General features: G+C 42.8%; 3 protein-coding genes across 4 annotated transcripts; 2 read left to right on the forward strand and 1 right to left on the reverse strand.

Annotated features, from left to right (window-relative positions):
* Positions 1–1,888: 1,888 nt before the first annotated feature.
* On the reverse strand, positions 1,889–16,807 carry LOC308235149 (zinc finger protein 547-like). 2 transcript variants are annotated; one of them, XM_080643842.1, is made up of 4 exons: positions 16,545–16,807; positions 14,751–14,877; positions 5,051–5,132; positions 1,906–2,374 (listed from the first exon to the last, which is right to left on the reverse strand). In XM_080643842.1, the coding sequence occupies exons 1-4, from the start codon at positions 16,575–16,577 to the stop codon at positions 2,347–2,349; spliced, it is 270 nt and encodes an 89-aa protein (XP_080499968.1). In that variant the 5' UTR covers positions 16,578–16,807; the 3' UTR covers positions 1,906–2,346. The 2 variants fall into 2 exon arrangements, with proteins under 2 accessions (XP_080499967.1, XP_080499968.1); XM_080643841.1 differs by having other exon boundaries at positions 1,889–5,132; positions 16,545–16,806.
* Positions 16,808–20,762: 3,955 nt separating this feature from the next.
* On the forward strand, positions 20,763–23,551 carry LOC308235340 (ribonuclease P protein subunit p14-like; the record flags this gene model as incomplete). The annotated part of the gene is made up of 3 exons (XM_080644091.1): positions 20,763–20,819; positions 21,732–21,785; positions 23,312–23,551. The coding sequence occupies 3 exons, from the start codon at positions 20,763–20,765 to the stop codon at positions 23,549–23,551; spliced, it is 351 nt and encodes a 116-aa protein (XP_080500217.1).
* On the forward strand, positions 23,535–24,176 carry LOC308235214 (hydroxyacyl-thioester dehydratase type 2, mitochondrial-like; the record flags this gene model as incomplete). The annotated part of the gene is made up of 1 exon (XM_080643998.1): positions 23,535–24,176. The coding sequence occupies exon 1, from the start codon at positions 23,670–23,672 to the stop codon at positions 24,174–24,176; it is 507 nt and encodes a 168-aa protein (XP_080500124.1). The 5' UTR covers positions 23,535–23,669.
* Between the last annotated feature and the right edge of the window lie 1,774 nt (positions 24,177–25,950).

A 25,950-nucleotide genomic window follows, 5' to 3' on the forward strand; every position in this document is an offset into this window, starting at 1 on the left:
GCATGAGCCCTGATGTGGGCCCTGGCCAGGGAGAAGCCTGAAACCTAAGTACATGCCCTTGATCAGAATCGAACCTGGACCCTGCGGTCCGCAGGCCGATGCTCTATCCACTGAGCAAAACTGGCTAGAGCAGGATATGACATTTCTTAACCCCTATAGCAGCGGACCTTCATTTTTTTCCTCCAGGAGTGAGGTGGAAAAACCCTAGATCACCTTCTTGGATTCTTATTACCCAAGTTATCAAGAACGCTGCCAGTAGCACCGGGAGCTTAGCCAATAAGCAGTCAGAAAAGATGTTTCCTCTGCAGCTCACACACAGAGGTGGGCCAACTGGGGCTGGGCGGCGGCTTGTGCACGCACCCCTGCCTCCGCTTCAGGGTTGTTGGGGCCCAGCGGCAGAGGCGGCTTGGGCACAATACCCTGCTTCTACTCCAGGGCTGCTGGGGCCCAGCGGCAGAGGCGGCTTGGGCACAATACCCTGCCTCCACTCCGGGGCTGCTGGGGCTAGGCGGCGGCGGCCGCTAGAGCACACCCCCCTGCCTCCGCTCCAGGGCAGCACCATCTGTGGCTTGCTCACAGCGCAAGCAGTCCCCTCCTGCCCATCTGTGTATGCAACCTCCTCCTGAGTCCGTCATGACTATTACAGCGTCCCGGCCAATTTGCATATTGCCTTTTAAATATATAGAGACTAGAGGCTCAGTGCACAACATTAGTGCAGTTGGTGGGGGGATCCCTCAGCCCAGCCTGCACCTGTTGCACTCTGGGAGCCCTCGGGAGATGTCCGGTTGATGGACATCCTTAGCGCTGCCACAGAGGCAGGAGAGGCTCTCGCCACTGACTCTGCTCACCAGCTGTGCGCAGGTTTCTGGCCGAGTGGCGCTCCCTCTGTGGGAGTGCACTGACCACCAGGGGGCAGCTCCTGCATTGAGCGTCTGCCCCTTGGTGGTCAGTCCACATCATAGCGACCGGTCTTGCTGCAGTTTGGTTTATTTGCATATTAGCCTTTTATTATATACGATACTTTGTACCAGCTTTATTAGAAATGACCAAATAATCATTTGGATAAACTATTGGTGATATATTCAAAGTAAAAATATTTATCAGAAAAAAGGATGAGTTACTAATATATCTTTAATAAATCACCCAGAATTTATGAAACATAAAGCAGAAAAATACTTAGAAAATGCAAAATGATCTATTGAAATGGAATGTAAATCACTGGTTACTTGTTAATCTGTAAAGCACATGGACACGTTAGAAAAAGTCATGAACCAAGTTCACAGTGACAGATATGGTCAATATCTATGTATATAAAAGCCTAAGCAACCAGTCGCTATGATGCACACTGACCACCAGGGGGAAGACGTTCAATACAGGAGCTGCCACCTGGTGGTCAGTGTGTTCCCAAAGCAGGAGCGCTGCTCAGCTCATCTATGGGGCTAGAACCCAGGAGCCCAGCTGACAAGCACAGGTGCAAAGGCATAAGTCTCTCCCGCGATCACTCCCTCTGCACGCACCTACCCCATCCTGACCAGGATCAACACTGGCATTGAGACTAACTGGGCACGAGCTCACTGCTGCTTCTCAGTCATGGGCATTCCAGTATCACCATAGAATGGGTGCACAGAGACCACAGCGGTGCAGCAACGAACGTACAGAGCGCCAGTGGCAGGGGCAGCAGGACCAGGATGAGTGGGAGCATCATGGCACCTGGCCCTGGCTCAGGCTCCTCCCTGGCTGCATGCCAGTTGGTACTTGGGAGATGTTCAATGCCAGTTTCAGATCAATTCCCGCAGGTCACGCCAAGTGACCTCACCAGTGCATGAATCTGTGCACCGGGCCTCTAGTTATGAGTATAAAGATGGTTTTAGTTTCATGAACACATAATGATTTATGAAACAGTATACATAACCTGTACTTTATTCATTATACCTTTTTAAAAATGATACAAAATTTAAAACCGTGTATGTTCAACTATATTGGAAAAATAGTTGAGGGTAGTGACAAACACTTATGCTCTCTGGGTGAGAGCCTTGTGTCAGTGACAGAAATGTAACAAACAATGAAGAACTTTCACCCAAACCAACAAGAATGCTGGCTGGGTCACAAAAGCCACATCGCTGGACTATAGACACCCTTTGCCTTCGTCTTTGTAATTCTGCCAGCGCACAAATGGCTCTGATGGGAACATCTGCGAAGATACAGGAAGCCACAAAACCTCTTCATTATATTCAATGACAATGACTGAGTCCACAGAAGATAAACATGCCTGGAGATCCTCAGATCTGTGTACTGGTACACACCGCTCCTGTTGACTTTTCCTCAGAAACATTCCTGGATGCACCTTTAGATGAGGAACATTCCATCTAATGGGCTGCAATCCCCAGCAAAATGCATAAGGTCAGTGTTTCTGTAGTGAAGTGGTTTCCTCTAACTACTATTGTATTCCCAACAGTGAAAATCTCCCATGGAATTGTAGGCTTTAGGTCTCATGGCCCTCTACAATAACTGGGCAAGAGATTCCCTTCAAGTGTATGGACATCCCTTGAAAAACAAGAAAAAAATTGATGCTGCTGGAAGGTATACTTGAGGTTGTCACAGCTACCCGCTCTTTATGTCACAAAGAATCCAGAAATAACATGAGGACTAGAGAGTCCATAGTGTTTCCTAGAAAAACATGGGCAGCAATGAAAATTTGGCAAAAACTGCTGTGGAAATTTCTGCACTGTATTGTTCCCTTAAAGAGAAAAATGTTTGAGACCCCATATGTTTTTCACCTCACCATGCTAGAAGAGCCCATATCTCCTTATAAGCTAACTCACATAGTAAATAGCAAACCCAAGATTAAAGAAGTCTTAGGAAAAAGCCTTCATTATTTTACAAACCAAAGAGACATGAGACTGGCAGTTCTTGCATTGATGACTTCTGCACTCAATAAATTCATCACTGGCATCTAGGGAAAGTGTGCTCTTGAGAATGGCAGTATATCTGCAATATTATGGGGCCAACACTAGTAAGTCCTATGTGGCCACTGGTTAGAGGGAAAACAATTAAGAACTAAGGGCTCAGGTATCCCTAATTTTCTTCAACAAACTACACAACAGAGTTAGTTTCCGTGGGCACAAGAGGATGGTGATTGATGCCATCTGTAGGGGCCTTATAGGTGGTTCAGGTGAAATACCTTCAGCAACAGAAATACGTAGTGACATAGACCTGGCAATAGGTCTCTGTTAGAAAGTGAAACATAGATATATATAGTTCCAACATAAAAATAAACACAACAAAAACACTTATGGGGACTTTACATAATGTAGGTGATTACGTGTATGAAATACAATGCAAACAAATGAGACTTCACAAATTTTCTTATATTACTGTTAAGACCTAACTAAGAAACAACATTACGTACACATCTAAGTAATTACTCTCATTTGGACTCATGTGCAAAGGAAATTTAGAAATTTGGCTGAGACATATCTCATGTTATTTGCACCCATAATAGCTTTCTCCAGTGTGAACGCTCTGATGATACTGAAGACCATTGCTACTTTTGAAAGATTTCCCACATTCACTGCATTTATAAGACTTTTCTCCAGTGTGAGAACTTTGATGGTGGTAACAGAAGCTACTCCAATTGGTAAATGATTTCCCACATTCACTGCATTTATAAGGCTTTTCTCCATTGTGAAATCTCTGATGACGACGAAGGGCAGTACTCCAGGTAAAAGATCTTCCACAGTCATTGCATTTATAAGGCTTTTCTCCAGTGTGAATTCTCTGATGACAATAAAGGTACCTGCTACTGGTAAAAGATTTCCCACATTCATTGCATTTACAAGGCTTGTCTTGAGTATGAACTCTCTGATGACAATGAAGGTACCTGCCAGTGGTAAAAGATTTCCCACATTCACTGCATTTACAAGGCTTGTCTCCAGTGTGAACTCTCTTATGACGATGAAGTTCAGAGGTTGTGATAAAAGATTTCCCACATTCACTGCATTTATAAGGTTTTTCTCCAGTGTGAGCACTTTGATGATAATGGAGGCTACTGCAATTGGTAAATGATTTCCCACATTCATTGCATTTATAAGGCTTTTCTCCAGTGTGAAATCTCTGATGACGAAGAAGCTCACTGCTAGTGATAAAAGATTTCCCACATTCACTGCATTTGTAAGGTTTTTCTCCAGTGTGAACTCTCTGATGACGACAAAGCTCACTACTAGTGATAAAACATTTCTCACATTCACTGCATTTATAAGGCTTTTCTCCAGTGTGAAATCTCTGATGACGACGAAGCCCACTACTAGTGATAAAGTATTTCCCACATTCACTGCATTTATAAGGCTTTTCTCCAGTGTGAATTCTCTGATGACAATGAAGGTCACTGCTACTGGTAAAAGATTTCCCACATTCAGTGCATTTATAAGGCTTTTCTCCAGTATGAATTCTCTGATGACAATGAAGGACAGTACTACTGGCAAAAGATTTCCCACATTCACTGCATTTATTAGGCTTTTCTCCAGTGTGAGAACTTTGATGATAACGGAGGCTACTCAAATTGGTAAATGATTTCCCACATTCACTGCATTTATAAGACTTTTCTCCAGTGTGAACTGTCTGATGATGATGAAGATTACTACTGCCAATGTCTTCCTCTAATTCCTTTCTGGTGTAAAAACCTTTTGTCCTTTGAAACGCCGACCCACCCTTTGAAATATCATTTGACCTGTCCCTGGTCTGAGAAACTGTAAGATGGAGATGTCCTGACCAGGTAAGTGTGCCTGCCTCCCCAGAAGTGAAATAATTCTGGTAAACATTGAAATTGCACATGTTTGAAAGTGACATCCTGACCACACCTCCAATCAACATGTTCTCTCTCACATGCTGCTGGTGAAATTTTGCACTGAAATAAAATTGTTTTGCACATGCCCCACACCTCAATAGTACATGGATCTGCTGAGTTTCTTGCCCCTCCATCACGTGGAAAATGTTTCCCAAGACGAGCCCACAACTCTCACAGGGGTGGCTCTTCTGGGAAGACAAGGCTAACCTGGGATTCCTTGCCTGTGACACTCTTACAGAAATGTTCTGTTCTGTTGGTTCCTCCACATTCTCTGCTCCACAGCAGCAACCTGAACAAAAGGAAACGCTGGTGAGGTACATGTTGACCTTATGAAAACAGAATATATTCACTACAAATGTTTATCTGTCATGACTACGCATGATTTCATAGAATAATTTTCAGACAAGTGATTTGGACTGTAAGGAAATAGCTGTTACACATTACTTGGCCCCAAAGATCAGTCAATGGTGAAAATCTCACCAAGGCAGGGACAGAAACAGAGAATGGGAAACACAGAAGAGAAAAAGGCTCTACTCATTGATCCTCTACAAACGGCTTCTTTCAGGACCTTTCATTCTGTTAACCTGAGTCTGGGTAGGAGAATTTGAATGTGCTCAAACCCACAAAAAAACTATTGTATTGGAGCACAAGATGTTCAAGGTCAATACAATAATACGTGTGCACTCTGCAGGCATAGACTAAGGTTGGTTTGCCATAAAGAGAGAACTGTAAACGAGGTAGAGGGGCACTGTTTAGAGAAGTTAAAGTTATCTGTGCACTTGGAATCCGGGTAGAAATGAACACTATTACACCTGAGGAGTTGGCAAAGTGCCAACAATAAACAAGTAAATGTAGAATTGGGTGAGGAATGGGTCATGGCAACAAAATACATTTGAACAAAATGGGTTCCTAGTTATGACTTTAACAAAGCCCTGGTGTCAAAACCTTTCCAACAGACCTTCACCAAGGCAAGACGGCCTCTGGTTCCACTCTGTCATTCATCAGGTCATGTTTCTTCTGTGATGCACAAATGATTCTCCCCCATGAATCCCAATTGATTCAGCACATGGGGTTCAGATTATATAAATCCAAAAGAAAAAAACAAAGAGATGCATGCTGATCATTGTGCAAGAACTACAAAGTGCAACAGTGATCACTGGGAAAAAAAAATCTATGTGAGTGACATCAGCAAGATGGCAGAGTAAGATATATGATAATCCTTTCCATTCTCAGAACAAGTATGCAGCTATCCATGAATAAAAACAACTACAAGGGGTTAAGAGTACAATGAAACTCTGGCTGGTTTTGCTCAATGCTTGGAGCATCGGCTTGAACACCGAAGGGTAGAGGATTGATTCCTTGTCAAGGTCACACACATGGGTGGATGTTAGCTCCTGCCCCTTTAAGTGGGTGTGGGAGGCAACTAGTCAATACGTCTCTCTCACATTAATGTTCCCCAATCTCTCCCTGCTCACTCCTTTCCACTCTCTCTCTCTCTGAAAAGCAGTGGACAAAAGAGTGATGATTAAAAAGAAAAGAGTGCAATTAACACTAAAAGGAATTCAGTAGAGAAAAAAAAAAAGCTGAATTACAAAGAGATGACTAGAGTGGGTTACCAAAGATATTTGGTAGGGTCAATATGGGGGCCCTGTCCAAAGTATACAGGATGTTCAAGGCCAATCTGAGCTTGGGAATCCTTATCAGAGTGTTCAAGGCTAATTTGATATACACAGGCACAAAAGCATGGACACAGCAAGCTATACACTGTGCAGGTGTGCCCTTCTATAACCCAATAACTAATGTCACTATTTCGCAAGAATCCACTTTTGTCTAAGTTGATATAAAGTATGTTACCGACCAGCCAATACACAGCTACTCGTTTGAATTACTGTGTTTGCAATGATTGCTATGTTAGCAGCAGCCACTTAGTATGGCTTCTATGTTGGGGGCTGCTTTGTAGGGAAGATACAGTGTTAACCAGCCAGCATGCAGCTGTCTACTTTATAGACTACTCGTAGGACTTTACTTTGAAGAACTGTTTTGTCTAATGGCTCCTTAGTAACAATGGCTACTTGGATTTCAATAAAGACTCTTTCATATATATACTAGAGGCCCGGTGCATGAAAATTCATGCACTGGAGGGGGGTCCCTCAGCCCGGCCTGCCCCTTCTCACAGTCTGAGAGCCCTCAGGGGCGGGAGGCAACCCAGCAATCAGGGCAAGGCGACGCTCCATCACACCTCTGCTGTTGCCACTGCCGGCAGCGCCTCAGCCGGCCCTGGTCACCTGAGCCTCAGGCAGCCCTGGGCGGCTGGGGAGCTGAGGGGCCTGGGGGACTCCAGAGGTAGGTGTGTGGGGTGGGCCCAGCCTTGCCGCGTGCCTGCCACCCCAGTGGGGTTGAGAAGACTGGGCACTGCCATGTTATGGCTGTGGGCGCTGCCATCTTTGAGGGTGGGACAGTCAATTAGCATATTCCCTCCTTATTGGCTGTGGGCACCCCCATCTTTGAGGGCGGGGCAGTCAATTAACATATTCCCTCCTGATTAGCTGTGGGCACCGCCATTTTTGAGGGTGGGGCAGTCAATTAGCATAGTCCCTCCTTATTGGCTGTGGGTGCTGCCATCTTTGCTATGGCGTGAGGGTCAATTAGCATATTCCCTCTTTATTAGATAGGATGACTTCTCATATCTTCTCCATCTAATACAAGATGTCCATAAAGATCCAGTTCCTGGCAGAGAAGGACCTGCACTCTCACAGTAAAAAATAAAAAAAAAAAAGGTTCAGTGTTTCCTCTATCAACCACTGCACTTGTACTAATGTTGACCTTAGTGGCCTGCTCTGTGAAAAACACTACACATTTTTGTATTTAGGAATCACAGAAGTCCGTGAAACATCTGTGAACTCCCCACAGTCTACTCAATCAGAGGACCCATAATGTTTATCAGCATGCATCCTGAAAGAAATCCCTTTGGCAACAACCTATCCCAGGAATAAAATAAAAATCAACATGTGCCAAACAGTATTTGCCACCAAAGACTCTAAAATCATCACTTGTCATTAAAAAAAATTTGCTGCCAAAGACACTGAGTAACCATACATTTTTTGTTATTCTGACCTCAGCTAATGGAGCTTCAAAAAAACTATGCTACTGGAACTTTCTCAAACCTGAAATAACACCCTTGTGAACACCTTTGCATCCATATGCTGATGAATGTATTTCTTGAGCTAGAATTGGTCCTAGAGTTGAAAGGAGTAACTCCTTCATCGAATGTGTAGACTTCAACAGAGGACTAAAAAGAAGGACACTATCAAGACAACATAATAATTTTCTAATAATCAATACCAAATAAATGGAGATCTACATACAGCCTGATAAAAAATCCAAAATATTTACACTTAAAAATGTTTGTGAGCTCCAAGAGAACACAAATAGAACCAACATAATGAAGACATCAACAGAGAACAAAAGGAGAATATCAGATAGACAGAAATCATAAAAAAATATGAAATAGAAATGTTGCAGTTGCCCAATTACAATGAATAAAATGAAATAATGCCATAAAGAGTATCAAAAGCAGACAGAAAGTATATGTGATGTCCACAACAGGTCACTTGGAATCATCCAGATGGAGAAAATAAAAATAAATTTAAAGAATACAGCAAGTAAAATTAAGTAATACCATAAAGTTTTCCTATATTTGCACTATGGGAATACCAGGAAACACTAAGTGTGCTGGTCATGGAACGAGACAAAGAAAGAGAAAAGGGAAAAAGGAAGAAAAGGGATAGAACTTTGATTTTTCAAAAATAAGCTGAAATCAACTTTCATAATTTGAAAAAACAGATGTGAACAATCAAATTCATGCACTCTCACAGGTCCCTGTACAGATTCAAGACACTAACCGTACTTCATCAAGATACATTATAATAGAACAGTAAAAAAATCAAAAGGCAAAGAGAAATGTGAAAACACAAAGAAATTAGGAACTCCTCTCACACAGGGGAACAACAGATGAAGGGTATCAGTAGATTCCTCTGAAGACACCTTGCATACTAGAAAATAAAATGATGTAATGAAAACCATCAACACTTTATCCAGAAAACCTGATCTTCAGAAATAAGTATTTTCCAAGAAACACAAAAGCTAAGGAAGTTCATTGCCACTCAACCTGACTTTTTAGACATGCTGACAAAAGTTCAAGATAAAAAAAAAATCTAAGTAGAATCATGAATGCATAGGAAACTATAAATATCACTGATAACGGTTGAGAACAGAATCAAATTCACAATACTGTAACACTGCATTTGTGGAATGAACATTATGTAACTCTGTTATAAAAGTTAATAAATTTAAACTAGTAAAAAAGATGAACTTGACATCATGTACCTTAATACCTACACAACATGAAAAAAATTTACTTGAGAAATCATTAATCCATGAAAAAGTGTGTGGTGGAGAGTCAAAGGGGAGAAATATTATATGCAACTGAAGGTGTTATTAATATGACATGGACTGCAAAGAGTATGACTTGTTTTGTGTTAGTGTCTTGAAAATCACAAGCAAACACAATGTTATAGATATACAAAAGAGAAAGGGACCCAATCACTGTACAAAATCATCAAATCACAAAGGACAACAATAAACCAGGCAGACAAAGGAATTACAAAAGTGCCAGAAACCATGAAGAAGTGGCAACAGCTGCTCCATAGACAAATTCTTCATTCAGAATCAGAGTCACTGAAGGGATAAAAGAAAAAGAAACTGGACTCAATATATGCTGACTACAAAGACACTCAACCTTTATGGACCCAAATAGGAAGGGGAAAAAAGATGCAAAAAATATTCCATACAAATGAAACCAAAACAGAGAAGGGATGGGGAAAATTCTATCAGACAAAACAGGTCTCCCCAAAAAATTTGTCACAAGAAAGTTCATCATAAAATGAGCTTTCATATGATGTATGAATCAAATGATGTATCAGTCAATTCATCAAAAGGATAATACTTTGAAGTATTATTCACTAAAAAATAGAGTAATTATATTAAACAACTAATATCAGATCTGAAGGCAGGAAAAAAAAAATACCAATATCAGTAGGCAACTTCAACATTGCCCCTTCAACAATAGGTAGACATCCCATCCAAAAGCAATAAGGAATAATTGAAGTCTGACTAGACTTTAGAGAAAACAGAATAAATACATACAGAACATTCCATCCAAGTGCAGCAAGAGACGCATTCTTGTCAAGCACACATAAAACATTCCCAAGCAGATCACACGTTAGGTCAAAAAATTAGTCTCGCCCTAACCAGTTTGGCTCAGTGGATAGAGCGTTGGCCTGCGGACTCAAGGGTCCCAGGTTCGATTCTGGTCAAGGGCATGTACCTTGGTTGCGGGCACATATCCAGTAGGGAGTGTGCAGGAGGCAGCTGATCGATGTTTCTCTCTCACTGATGTTTCTAACTCTCTATCCCTCTCCCTTTCTCTCTGTAAAAAATTAATAAAATATAATTTTTAAAAAAAATTAGTCTCAAAGTTTGAGAAGAAATCACATCAAGGACCTTATACATTAACAATGTATAAAACTAGAAATCCATTTTAGTTTCAAGAAAACTGGAAAATACACAAATATGTAAAAATTAACACACTCCTAAAGGATCAGTGGGTGAAAGAAAACCCAGAAAAAGAGATCTGAAATAAATAGAGACAAAGTGAATTCAAACACAATCTACCAACACTTATGTATACAATGCAGGAAATGCAATTCTACGAGGAAAATTTAGAGCAATAAATTCCTACATTAATAAAAAAGATCTCAAATAAACAACCTAACCTTGCACCTCAGAAAATTGGAAACAACAAGAAAGTAAACTGGAGTGTCAACCTATGAACCAGGAGGTCACAGTTCAATAGCTGGTCAGGTCATATGCTGGATTGTGGGTCCAATCCGCAGTAGGGGGCATGCAGCAGGCAGCTAAACAATGATGCTCTCTCATCATTGAAGTTTCTGTCTCTCTACACCTCCCCCTTCCTCTCTCTAAAATCAATAAAAATATATTTTAGAAGAAAACAAAAAAGGAAAGTACACCTAAAGCTAGCAAAGAAAACAATCAATGAATATTAGAACAACCATTAATCAACTAGAGACAAGACAAAAGTATATCATAACTGCCCTAACTGGTTTGGCTCAGTGGATAGAGCATCAGCCTGTGGACTGAAAGGTCCCAGGTTCGATTCCAGTCAAGGGCATGTACCTTGGTTGCAGGCACATCCCCAGTAGGAGGTGTGCAGGAGGGAGCTGATTGATGTTTCCCTCTCACTGCTGTTTCTAGCTCTCTATCCCTCTCCCTTCCTCTCTGTAAAAAACCAATAAAATATATTTTTTTAAAAAAGTATATCATAACTAAGAGCTAACCTTTTTGTTCTTGTTAATCCTCACCCCAGACTATATTTTTTCACTTATTTTTAGAGACAATGGAAGGGAGAGAGAGAAACACACAAAAACATAGATGTGATAGAGACACATTGGTTGGGTGCCTTCCACACGTACCCCAACAAGGGAGGGGGATCAAAACGGCAACCCAGTTTCATGCACTTAATCAGGAATCGAAGCCGTGACCCTTTGGTACTTGAGCCTACACTCTAATAACCATCCCTGGCATGGCTAAAAGCTATTTTGTTAAAAGATGCACAAAATTGGCAAATCTTTATCCAAACTAAAACAAAAGAAACAACGCTAAAATGAATTTAAAAAAGAAGTGAAAGATATTACACCTGACACTGAAGCACAACGCAGAAGAGATGTTGCTAAATGACATGAACTTACATGGAGAAAATTGTAAAGAACTCACTATAAATTTCTAAAATTAATTTTAAAAATTCAGAGCCCTAGCTGGGTGGTTCAGTTTGTGAGAGTGTGGTTCTGATGCACAAAGGTAGTGGGTTTGATTTTTCCTCAAGGTACATGCACTGGGCAGCCAATAATACATAGATGGGTGGAAGAGCAGAACAATGTCTCTGTCTCTCTCACTCTAAAAGCAATAAATAAACATTAAATAAAAAATAAATTCAGAAACGTTCCAGAATAAAATATCAAAATACAAACATCAGTTCCATTTCTAAACACTAACAATAAATTCTTTGATAAAGAAAGGGAAAAAGGCCCATTGTCGGTGTTGCTCAGTCGATTGAACATCTTCCCATGAACTGACAGACAAGCAGTTCTTTTGTTGGTCAGGGTGTTACAGAACACCGGAGAGAAACCAAGCAACACTTAGAGAAATGGAGTTACACTTTCAAATTCTGAGCAACAACATGGAGAAAGTTGTCCCTTTTTATTTATTTTTCAGTCCTTTCTCTCCCAAATATGGTGTTTTGCGGTTCCCTTTGCAGTTCTTAAAGAGCCCTATGTGCTGGGGCTTAGGGACCTCAACCAAAGACCTGTCCTGGCACCAGCACTGATAACTTCGTCTGGAGAAGGTTTATGGCCTCTCTAAAATGGGAGTAAACAGGTGTTGCAGGACAAGACAATTAAAGAGGCAGTGACTAGATTCAGATTGCTAGCCCCGAAAAATGTCTCTTTTTCTCCATCAAGGGCACATGCCCAGGTTGTGGGCAAGATTCCAGGTAGGGAGCGTACAGGAGGCAGCTGATCGATGTTTCTCAGATGGATGTTTCACTCTCTCCCTCTCCATTCCTTTCTTTCTAAAAAAATCAACAACAACAACAAAGAAGAAATGAAGAGCCCTAACCGGTTTGACTCAATGGATAGAGTCAGCCTGAACTGAAAGGTCCCAGGTTCAATGCAGGTCAAGGGCACATGCCCAGGTTGCCAGCTCAATCACCAGTAGGGGGTGTGCAAGAGGCAGCTGATCAATGATTCTCATCATTGATATTTCTATCTTTCTCTCCCTCTCCCTTTTGCTCTGAAATCAATAAAAATATATTAAAAATAAATAAATGCATAAATAAATTTTTTAAAAATATATTTTATTGATATTTTACAGAGAGGAAGGGAGAGGGATAGAGAGTTAGAAACATCGATGAGAGAGAAACATCGATCAGCTGCCTCCTGCACACCTCCCACTGGGGATGTGCCCACAACCAAGGTACGTGCCCTTGACCGGAATCGAACCCGGGACCCTTCAGTCCGCAGGCCGACGCTCTATCCACTGAGCCAAACCGGTTTCGGCATAAATAAATTTTTAACAAAAGAAATGAAGTAGTCAAGTTTACAATAGCACTAAAAAGAATAAAATACTCAGGAATAAATTCAACCACAAAGGTGAAAGATCTATACATTGAACACTAGAATACAGTGGTGAAAAAATGGAAGAAACCACAAAAAAGTGGAAAGACATCTGGTGTTGTTAGCTTTGAAAATGTGTTTTCCTTAAAATATCTACACTACCCAAAGCAATCTCCAGATTAAATGTAATCCGGATGGTAATTCCAATATCTGAAACCTCAAATAGCAAAAGTAATCTTTAGCAAGAACAAAACTGGTGGCATCACACTTCCTGCCTTCAAGCTATTACAAAGCCAAAGCCAAACAGTGTGTTACTGAAATACACACAGAAACAAAGACACAAAACCAAAAACCATACACCAGAAAACACAGAAATTAGCCAGGCACATAAGTTCATGTAACCTTTGACAAAAACACAAGACATGTTAAGAAAGGACAGTTTCTTCAATGGGGGGTATTGAAAAAATAGATATTCACATGGAAAACAAGAAAACCACTGATAAACACTTACTCAGATCGCATGAGAGAATTAAATGTCCATGTTAAAACTTTAAGATCCTTCAAGACAACACAGGGAAAATGCTTTGGAGACTTGTTTTGGACATGATTTTTGGGATGTGGCACCAACCACCAGGCAAAAAAAGAAAATCAGTCCAGACAGAAACAAATGAAAGTGCTTTTTCCCAGGACAATAGCAATTAACAAAATGAAATGAAAAGGCAAAGTATAGGAGGATGGGACATGATCAACCAAATAAAGGAAATATTGTGATACAGAGAGAAAGTCATGTTATGTTAACACTATAATGAAGGCTATGAAGAAGACAACAGTGTTGCTGAAAACATTGTACATAAATTAATTAAAAACACTTTATGGGTAAACACTGTTAAGCTGCATCTGAGCCTGCTGGAAAAATAGCCACATTAGACTTTCTGAATGCGGAATTGCCAAAAACATGAAATTTGTACATAAAACAAGAATGTAATATTTGGGAAGCACAATTAAGCAAATGCAAAAGGAGATGTATCTTATTATAAACTAGAAAAATACTCAACACACTCATTAGCCAATAATTATAGTTGAAATTAGGACTAAAGCCCTGGCTGGTTTGCCTCAGTGGTTGAGCATCCATCTATGAACCTAGGAGGTCATGGGTTGGTTCCTGGTCAGAATTCATGCCCGAGTTGCTGGCTCAATCCCCATTAGGGGGGCATGCAGGAGATACCCAATAGATGATTCTCTCTCATCACTGATGTTTCTCTCTCTCTCTCCCCCTCCCTTCCTCTCCAAAATCAATAAAAAAAATATTTACACATAAAATAGGAATAAGGATGGAGTGATACTTTTAAAAACTATACGTACAAATGACCAACAGGAATAAAGAATATGCTTTTGCTCACTACTCAACTGGAATCCATTAGGCTCCCTGTCACACAACCAACCACAAACCCTCCCTACGAGTTCGGTACAGCAGGTGTTGTGTCTAAAGGTATAGAAGGGAGCAGTGCAAACCCTGCCAGCCTCAGCAAGAACCCAGAAAACTGGGAAAAGCTAGCAATGTATATAGTCCACAGGTGAGGACAGAGCACCAGCAGAGATGAGGGGTCTGCGGAAATGCAAAGGCAGGTACCCAGAACCAGCCAGAGTGAGGGTCTTACCCAAGGAGGATACAAGTTCAAAGTTCTCCAGCATCACATTCAGGTACAGCTGTTTCTGACCCTCATCAAGGAGGCTCCATTCCTCCCTGGAGAAGTACAGGGCAATGTCCTCAAAGGTCACGCCAACCTGTCAGAATTGAGACATTTGAAACCAGAGCTGTCTCTCTCAGAACCTACCATCCTGCTCCTTACACATCTTCCCCACCCCTCAACCTCCTCCAGGGCTCCCCAGTTTAGTGTGGACACCAGGCCCTAATGCCACTGCAGGCTGCTCTCTCATCAGTCCCATTAGTCACTGTTATTGCCCTCAGCACAACACATGGGCTGGGAAGGAGGACAGCAGAGAAACACCATCTAAGCCAGGGGTCCTCAAACTTTTTAAACAGGGGGCCAGCCAGTTCACTGTCCCTCAGACCGCTGGAGGGCCGGACTATAGTTTTAAAAAAAAACTATGAACAAATTCCTATGCGCACTGCGAGCCCGGGACAAGTCGGCTGCTAAGCAGGATAGGCAGCGGCACCCAGCGGGCCGGATAAATGTCCTCGGCGGGCCGCATGTGGCCAGCGGGCCATAGTTTGAGGACCCCTGAAAGCTCTGAGCCATGCTTGCTGGGCTCCAGCCTCCCTGCCAAGAAAGACCACTGCAGTCTCCCAGATCATGCCTCCAAGACAAAGAAATACCTGGGCTTATGCTTCACCCTATATCCCAACACCAGCCCGAGCCGGTTTGGCTCAGTGGATAGCACATTGGCCTATGGACTGAAGGATCCCGGGTTCGATTCTAATGAAGGGCACATGCCCGGGTTGCAGACTGGATACCCTGTAGGGGGCACACAGGAGGCAACCTCTGGATGATTCTCTGTCATTACTATTATCTCTCTCTCCCTCTCCCTTCCTCTCTGAAATCAATAAATACACACTGAGTGGCCAGATTATTATGATCTCTGAACGCATAATAATCTGGCCACTCGGTGTATATCCTATATAATAAAAGGCTAATATGCAAATTGCCCCCTAGTCCAGGAGTACGACCTGCCTGATGGCCAACCGCCCATGTCCTCTCCCCCTGGCCAGGCTGGCCGGACCCCACCCATGCACGAATTCATGCACTGGGCCTCTAATGTGTATACACACACACACACACTGAGTGGCCAGATTATTATGCGTTCAGAGATCATAATAACCTGGCCACTCAGAGAGTGTGTGTGTGTGTGTGTGTGTGTGTGTGTATGCGTATGTGTGTGTGCGTATATATATTTTTAAGTCCCAATACCAGGTCTCTGGGACCATCAGCTCACACTTCCTCCAGATGAGCAGACCACCACTGTGTAATGTCTAACACCCCATCCCAACTTCAGACCCCAGGTTCTGCCGCCTTCCTGCTCCACAGCCCAGGACCTCTCTGGACTCACCCATGACCTTGGCGTATGGAACCAAGAGAGTGCTTGAGAGGTTTCAGAAGGATCTAGCACAACCCGATTCCTGGTGGACCCCACAGCCTGGGGAGAGCAGGGCAGGCGGCTCTGAAATCCTCCCTGCCCGTGTCTGACCTTGGATTCAATACTCACCACCCACATCCGCAGGGAATTTCAGATACAAGTCACCCCTGTGCACTCTGCCCTACACTTCCTGTGTCCTCAGAAGCCACCACACTCCTCTCTCCCCTCCTCCTTCCTCAGAGTCCTTGACGGGGACCTGAGCTGCAGGACGTGACAGGCGCCCTGACCCCAGGCTGCTGGGTGGAGCGGAAGGAGGCGGTGAGGCAGGTGTGGCGGGGAGGGAGACGCGAACTCACCTCAGCTGAGCACCTGAGCGAGGCCATTGCCATTGGACGCTGTGCGCGGATCCAGGCCGGAGAGGCCGGAGAGGCCGGGAAGAAGCAGGGGCGGTGGAAGGGGGAGGAAAGGGTCTCTGTTCCGTCACGGACGTGGGTAACCCGGTGGCGTCAGCGAATTTCACTCCCACGTGCGAGCTGAGCCGGCAAGAACTCGGGCCTTCTCCCTCCGAGGATCTGCCACTGCCGCCGCCGCCGCCGCCTGGAGCCTCCCACCCGGTACTGGAGTAGATTCTGGGTGAAGACCAATAGCCGCCAAGAGTGCACCGGAAGTCCCACCCCTGCCCGCGGGTGACGCAAGGGAAACGCCTTTTCTGACATTTCATTGGCTAAGCTGGCGGTATTCCTCACAAGGCCTTCTGGGTAATGTGGGTTCCAGAGTCCAAGATGGTGCTGGAAGGTTTCTCCACATCACTCCAAGGACAACACCGCCATCTGCTGGTAGGGACACTGGGAAATGACCTTCCTCATGAAAGAGACATCTTGAAAATGGCTAAAAAAAAGTTGTCATTTGATCCCCGTAAATGGACTGGAGTCCTTTTTATGAAAACACAATATCTGTGAGCCTAATACTGAGACTCGTTAGAAGGATGCCTGCATTACAGTCTTGACATTTTTTTATTTATTTTTTAATCCTACCTCCAGGATATTTTCCATTGAGTTTTATAGAAAGTGGAACAGATAGGGAGAGATAGGAACATCGATTTTAAGAAAGACACATTGATTGGTTGCCCCTGCACACGTCCCAACCAGGGCCTGGGAGGAGCCTGCCATCCAGGTGGGTGCCCTGGACAGGAATGAACCGGGATCCTTCAGTCCATAGGCGGATGCTCTATCCTCTGAGCCAAATGAATCAGGGTGAGTCTGGAAAGTTTTATCACACAAACCACCTACTTACACCATCATATAGGTATGTGACAAGTATAACACAAGAATGTAGGACAGCCCTATCCAGTTTAGCTCAATGTTTAGAACGAGGACCTGCAGACTGAAGGGTCCTGGGTTTGATTTCAGCCTGTACTAGGTTGCAGGCTCTGTCCCGATGAGGTCTGAGTTAGTGCAGGGGCTAACAGTCGATTTGTCTCTCTCATATCTTTGTTTCTGTCTCTAACTCTCCATTCTCTAAAACAAACAAATCAAAAACAGGTTAAAAAAATCCAGGACATATTTTTGAAATAAAAAAGAACTAAGAAATGCAGGACATATCTTTGAAATAAAAAAGAACTAAGATGCATAATATAAACTTTAAAAGGAACTATTTAATTTTTATTTAAACATCAATAAAGATAAATTTTTGAGAAAGTGGGAGAATTGAATTCTGACAAAGTTATTGGTTTTTGTTAATGTGAAGATGCCACTGTAATTATCACAGTGAACTATATTTTGTCCCTACAGACATATCAAAGATGTCAGCTGAATTGTTTCAGGCATTCTTAATGTGATAAGATTACACAAATATTCACAAATTATATTTAGAATAAATGAAATACATATTCATACTAAAAGCTGACCTATATATTGCTCAAAAACTTTAAAATCACATGAAATATTATAAATTACAATAATGGGTATGCATATGTGCAGTGAATCTTAAATTTCATAATTCTGTAAGAAGCTTGTCCTACTTAAAAATTAGGACCCAGCCCGGTTGTATGAGTATCACCCTATAAAAGGGGGGTCAGGTTTTTTTGTGTGTTTTTTTTAATATACATTTTATTGATTTTTTACAGAGAGGAAGGGAAAGGGATAGAGAGTTAGAAACATCGATCAGCGGCCTCCTGCACACCCCCCACTGGGGACGTGCCCGCAACCAAGGTACATGCCCTTGACTGGAATCGAACCTGGGACCCTTTGGTCCGCAGCCTGACGCTCTATCCACCGAGCCAAACCAGTTTTGGCATTGCGTGTTTTTTTTTAATAATGGAACACTTCACGAATTTGCGTGTCATCCTTGCGCAGGGGCCATGCTAATCTTCACTGTATCATTCCAATGTTAGTATATGTGCTGCCGAAGCGAGCACAGGGGGGTGAGGAGTGGGGGGGGTCAGGTTTTGATTCCAGGTTGAGGCACAAGTCTGGGTTGCGCGTTAGATCCCCAGTGAGGGTATGTAGGAGGCAGCCTATCAATGATTCTCTATTATTATTGATGTTTCTATCTCTCTCTCTCCCTCACTACCTCTCTGAAATCAATGAAAATCTGTTTTTGAAAATTCAGAGCAAAAAGGACAGTGAAGTATAAACCTAAATGTGAACATGTCATAAAGACATAAAGTAAGAAATGAAGCAGAAGTGTTGAAAAAAATCTAAAAACTTATGAGAAATTATATAAATCACTTCTTTAAAAAAAAAAAGATATGGATGGCAGGAAGAAGCTGATCAATGATTCTCTCATTCATGTTTCTATCTTTCCCTCTCCCTTCATCTCTGAAGTCAGTAATAAATCAATAAATTAATTAATTAATTTTATTTTTTTTAAATATATTTTATTGACTTTTTTACAGAGAGGAAGGGAGAGGGATAGAGAGTCAGAAACATCGATGAGAGAGAGACATCGATCAGCTGCCTCCTGCACACCCCCTACTGGGGATGTGCCCGCAACCAAGGTACATGCCCTTGACCGGAATCTAACCTGGGACCCTTCAGTCCGCAGACCGATGCTCTATCCACTGAGCCAAACCGGTTAGGGCTTAATTAATTAATTTTAAAAAATAAATGGAAAAGCCGAAACCGGTTTGGCTCAGTGGATAGAGCGTCGGCCTGCGGACTGAAGGGTCCCGGGTTCGATTCCGGTCAAGGGCATGTACCTTGGTTGCGGGCACATCCCCAGTAGGAGGTGTGCAGGAGGCAGCTGATCGATGTCTCTCTCTCATCGATGTTTCCGGCTCTCTATCCCTCTCCCTTCCTCTCTGTAAAAAAATCAATAAAATATATTTAAAAAATAAATAAATAAAAAAAATAAATGGAAAAAATATCCTGGGGTGAGGACTAAAAAAAAATTAAAAACAAACAAGCCCCAAAATAATTGATGTTTCTATCTCTCTCTCCCTCTGCTTTTATCTCTGAGATCAATAACAAATAAGTAAATAATAAATAAAATAAAGATTTTTTTAATCAATAAAAAATTATCCTGGAGTAAGGATTAAAAGACAAAAACAAACAAACCCCAAAATCTTCTGACTTGGGAACCCTGTATAGCACTCTTATTCATAAAACATATTCTTTTTTTAAAAATATATTTTATTGATATTTCACAGAGAGGAAGGGAGAGGGATAGAGAGCTAGAAACATTGATGAGAGAGAAACATCAATCAGCTGCCTCCTACACACCTCCCACGGGGGATGTGCCTGCAACCAAGGTACATGCCCTTGACCGGAATCGAACCGGGACCTTTCAGTCCACAGGCCGATGCTCTATCCACTGAGCCAAACCGGTTTCGGCCATAAAACATATTCTTGATGAAATCAGATCTCTTTCTCACCTCCTTTAAGTGTGGACTTTAACAACTAATGCTGAGTGCTGCTCATTTCACATCTCCACAGCCCCCGTAACCCAATGACTCACTATCACTTAGAATATTTTCTTTTTGAATGATTGGCTCCTCCTTCAATAAAGCATTTAGACAAGCTTTGTGGGGAAGACATATCTCTATGCACTGCTGTATGACACAGGGCCATTCAGCCTCAGAAGCAGACGAGATCATTAGCAAAGAATTACTGAAGCCATGAAACATCATGTGTGGCTTTCCTTCCACAGTGCTAAATTTTTTGCTCACACCTTACAAATATCTTCTCAGCTCACTTTTTTATTTTTCTTCAAGTTGTCATGAATGAGGAGGCCTTTTGTAGAAAAAAAAAAAAAAAGAATGTCATAGTAGCCAAGTTTCCAGCATAGCCATATCTAAGGTTAATTCTCTCACCTCTTGGTGTCTCTAATTTCCCACCTATTGAGACTTTACCTGTTGGCAGGCTCCATAGAGCCTCTTGTCTTCTAGCTACCTAGGCACTGCTCATTGTATAACTCCATTAGGCCTTTCTGTAGTTTGCTCAAGCAATATTCTCTTCCATCAATAATGTTCATTCCGCATGCTGACACTGTAACTGCATTAACAGGTGAAATAATAATTATTTCTGATCAAAGTGGTGAGATCCTAGGATCCAAAATCTTTGTGACAGGTTCAGATGCCCACTTTCAACACCTTCAATGGTGCCAACATGGTAGCCATCTTGGCAACAAATGTAAATTTGTGCCCTGGTGGTTTAGCTCAATGGATGGAGCCAAACCAGGGGTCATGGGTTACATTCTGGTCAAGGGCCCGTTGCTCAGATGGAGGCTCCATACCTGGCCAGGTCAGAGCATGTGCGGGAGGCCGCCAATCCATTTGTCTCTCACACATCGATGTTTCTCTCTTTGTGTTCCTCTCCCCCTCCTTCCATTCTCTCTAAAAATCAATGGAAAAATCACCTCAGGTGAGGATTTAAAAAAAAGTAAAATGTAAACTGCTAGGTAAACTTATTTCCAGATACATGTTAGAGTCTTAGGAAAAACATACAATATCACAGAAAATACAATAAGCAATGTCATGTAAAGTATTTTGGGGGTGCAGAACACTAGTGAGAACAGAGAGCTCGATGGGATAAATTCTGACAAACAGAAAGACATGGTCTCACACCATCTATTTGCTTCAGGACTGCCTAGTATATCACCGTCGTGTTTCCTCTGGACCTGTCTGGAGGATTGTTCTTTCATCACTGACTGAACACACTGGGCCTCCTGATGCTCATTTTAAGAGATTTGCTCCCGCCCTGACCGGTTTGGCTCAGTGGATAGAGCGTCGACCTGAGGACTGGAGGGTCCCAGGTTCGATTCCGGTCAAGGGCATGTGCCTTGGTTGCGGGCGCATCCCCAGTGGGGAGTGTGCAAGAGGCAGCTGAATCGATGTTTCTCTCTCATCGATGTTTCTCACTCTCTGTCCCTCTCCTTTCCTCTCTGTAAAAAATCAATAAAATGTATTTAAAAAAAAAAGAAAAAGAAAAAGAGATTTGCTCCCCATGAATTGAAGAGTATGAAGACGGTGAATCTTGTTAAGTATTTGCATCCACCTTAGTGTCTGTATAGCAATTGGTGACTATGCACTTTTGGCCTTTTAGGACCATGAATTACAAGTGCATGTTGCAGAAGTATCTAACAAGTTTCTGATGAAAGTACCTGTTAAAACTAACTACTAGAGTGGCCGGTGTGGCTCAATGGTTGAGCATCCACCTCTCAACCAGGAGGTCACCATGTGTAGATAGGGGAAGACTGCAAAGGACAAGATACGTTCAGAATATGGTCTGTGCTGCAGGGAAGACATGGTGAGCACAGTGGTCTCATACAGCCCCTCTGGACAGAGGGGGCAGAATAGTGTGAGTAGTGGGGGCCTGTGCATATAGGAGACTTGAGTGCTCACACAATCAGACCAGGATGCTGCAGGTCTCCAGGGTCACTTCTGAATATGAGGTTCCAAAATTCACATCCTGACTTCCCCTCTCTTTCAGCGAGAATGTCAGAGCCATGTACCAACACTGTAAGAAACAGATTGCGGTATGGAAGTTACCTCAGTGGATGGGGCCACAGCCTGTCAGCCAAAAGGTGGGTGAGGGTGCAGAGATCCCGCCCATATCACTGGGGCTTCCCCAAGGTGACATCAAAGGGAGACAAAGTGCAGGTCGGACTCAATAAAGATTCCCCTAAAAACCCACTCCAGCTGACAGATGATGGTATTCCAGTGAGGACCGAGGGACAGGGCAGGAGAGCTCTGATATGTTACAAAAATTGGGGAGGAATCATTTCAACAGTGGAAACAGCAGCTACACCTGAGCCACCCTGGTCACCAGTGTCCCGACCCAGAGGGCTTCACCAGCACTGGTAGACGTTGCCCTTGGCTCTGGAGCCAGAAGCTTGGGATGCAATCCAGCCTTCTTATCTCTGACGCTTGTTTGCTGAGTAAACTTGGAGAACCTACTTCCGTTCTGTAATCGTGGATTTTCCCAGCAATTCCATATTCGTTTCGAATTCCCAGGTTGTGAGAATGAAAAGAGGAAATCCTCAAAAGGGAACACCGGTCCCTAAACGGTTTGGCTCAGTGGATAGAGCGTCAGCCTGGGGACTCAAGGGTCCCAGGTTCGATTCCGGTCAAGGGCATGTACCTTGGTTGCGGGCACATCCCTAGTAGGGGGTGTGCAGGAGGCAGCTGATTGATGTTTCTCTCTCATTGATGTTTCTAACTCCCTCTCGCTTTCCCTTCCTCTCTGTAAAAAATCAATAAAAATATATATTTTTTAAAAAACTGAAAAAAAAAAAAAAGGAACACTGGAATCTTGGTACAGGAAAGTACTCAGTTTGTTACTGTAATTGGTCCTCAGAGTCCTTCATGCCACTTTTCGCTACCTGAGATGCAGGGAGCTTTAGCGAGTGGGCAGGAGATTTCTGGTTGGAGACCCTACAACTGAGAACTGAAGTGCCCACAGTACCTGCCTCCCTGCACGTAAGTAAACGTGTACTGAGAAGCGCCCTTTCTTTGTCAAAAGCCCTTAAAAACAAAAGTGCTTGTTCGCATTGGGGAACTGAAGGGTTCCTTTCCCGGGAATGTCGCTTAAGGCAAAGGCTGGTGTTCCAGAAGCCCAGACGGGCTGCAGACACACCTGCTGCACTGCAGGTGGGCACCATAACTCTGAATCTCTTCTCACAGCTTCGGGATGAAGACATACCTCCTACCCATTTTACGGAAAAGACAGTGGACATACTAACCTACGAAGAGAAGACCTTGTCAGCCCTCTTGAGAATATGTAGCAGTGGTCTTGTCAGATTGTGGAGCTCTTTGACCCTGTTAGGATCCTATAAAGGCAAGAAATGTGCCTTCAGAGTGATTCAGGTTTCTCCATTTCTCCTCGCATTATCTGGTAATAGTAGGGAACTAGTATTGGATTGAATAGTCTTCAATTTCAGAAACATTCTCTGCTCTCAAAACTATCTTTTGGTGCCAGCATAATGCTTGATGACTGAAACAGGCTCAGCGCTCCTGTTGATGGAATTTGAGGGTGCCGAAGATGTTCCCCGTAATTTCCAGCCATCGTCTCTGGTGGTGTAGCCTTCAGAGGAGAATCTGCCTGAACCAACCAGTTGTAAGCAGGCAGCACTTTGAGCATATGCACATCCGAGTTGGAGACCCGGCTGAACCCAGCAGAGCCTTCACACAAAGGGATGTGGTTGCCTTCTCAGAACTAACAGGGGATGTCGATCCTTTGCATTTAAATGAAGATCTTGCAAAACACACCAAGTTTGGAAAGACAATTGTGCATGGAGTTTTGATCAATGGACTTATTCCAGCTCTCCTGGGTACTAAAATGCCAGGCCCAGGCTGTGTATTTATTTCCCAGGAAATTCACTTTCCAGCCCCTTTATACGTTGGAGAAGTTGTGGTAGCTTCTGCAGAAGTGAAAAGGCTGAAGCGGTTCATTGCCGTTATTGCTGTGTCATGCTTTGTAAGAGAAAGTGAAGAGACTGTTATGGAAGGCTGCGTTAAAGTTATGGTCCCAGAAGCTCCCAACCCCTGAAATAGGTGTTTAAAGACGCAAGTTCAGGCATCAGTGTTACTGTTATTGAAGAGCCTCTGAGGAAAACGGATTGGTGCTCTTCAACAAGGAGTGGCCAGCAGACCCAGCAGACCACAGTGGGGGAGGGCAGCAGGTAGCGAGGTGTTCACATGTCCACTTTCTATTTTGGCCTTAGGCTTCATACAGACGAGTCTATCATCTAAGTTTGTAAACTTGAAAAAATATGGGGAAAGTTACTTAGCTCAAAGTTCTAATTTTAGGATTTTAAACCAAGTTAAATTTGCATTTGGATAACAAACTTACCTATATCTGTGTAGAATAAATTTCTCAGTGAATTTATAGCTAGGTAGCATTTTAATTTTTGATGGCAACTAGAATAGAAGTTGGGTCATCTTTGAACACCTGTCTTTTACCAATAAATATTCTTAGATACTGTTCTTCAGTAGTTTCTGGGTCAGAGTGTTGTGTAATTTGTTACTCTTTATACCAAGATGGCATCTTGCTTAACCTTCAAGTGGTACATGCCTCTCAGATGGTTTCTTGTTATCAGAGAAAGATTTAAATTCAGTTATGTAAACTCTTGGTCTAATCTATAAAATGGGGGTAATAACACCTACCACAGGATTGTTGGAGATACAAATAGCAAAGCACCTAGCCTGTAAACAGTAGCTACTATTGTTCCTTCTCCACTGTGAATGAGGTTAGAGCAGGGGTGGGCAAACTTTTTGACTCGAGGGCCACAATGGGTTCTTAAACTGGACCGGAGGGCCGGAACAAAAGCATGGATGGAGTGTTTGTGTGAACTAATATAAATTCAAAGTAAAGGAGCGGAGGGGAGAGCAAGAGAACCAGATAGAACAGCCGGATCCGGCCCGCGGGCCGTAGTTTGCCCACGGCTGGGCTAGAGGTTTTCCTGAGTTTAAAGCTAACTGGCCCGCAGGTAAACAGGCCAGTCTTTCATGATGTCAACCAATCTCTTGGTATTGTAAACCTGGAATAGCTCTTGAGTGTAAAATTTCTATTTTAGCAATTCTGATTATTTCCTCCCTTCCTTGATAATGTGGGTCCCCCCCTGTATATAAATAATATATACTTACTGTAAAAAATTTTATAAGAAATAAAAAGTGTAAGGAAAAAAAAAAAGATACAGACACAGAAAATACACATCTGACAAAAGATTCACCATAAATTTCTAGAAAAAAATACAACCACACAGTGAGGTAGCAGGACAAAGTTACGAAAAAAAAAATTGTTTACCTAAACAATGATTTACCAAACAAAAGATTCTCTAGGATGTGAATGTGTATCCCTCACACACTGTTTAGAAATGCAGAAATGTACAATCAGTTAATTCTTATTTTTTATTCTTAAAGAAGAGTTTACTAATTTTTATTTTTTTAAATATATTTTATTGATATTTTACAGAGAGGAAGGGAGAGGGATAGAGAGCTAGAAACATCGATGAGAGAGAAACATCGATCAGCTGCCTCCTGCACACCTCCCACTGGGGATGTGCCTGCAACCAAGGTACATGCCCTTGACCGGAATCGAACCCGGGACCCTTCAGTCCGCAGGCCAACGCTCTATCCACTGAGCCAAACCGGTTTCGGCAGAGTTTACTAATTTTTAGAGAGAGAAGGGAGAGGAAGAGAAACATTGATGGAAGAGTGCCATATTGGCCAGCCACCTCCTGCACACCAACTTCTGGGATCTATCGCACAGGCCAGGCACATATCCCCAACAGCAATCAAATCCATAACCCTGTCGAGTATGG

The sequence above is a fragment of the Plecotus auritus genome (genome assembly GCF_963455305.1).
Source record: "Plecotus auritus genome assembly, chromosome: 10".
NCBI lineage: Eukaryota > Metazoa > Chordata > Mammalia > Chiroptera > Vespertilionidae > Plecotus > Plecotus auritus.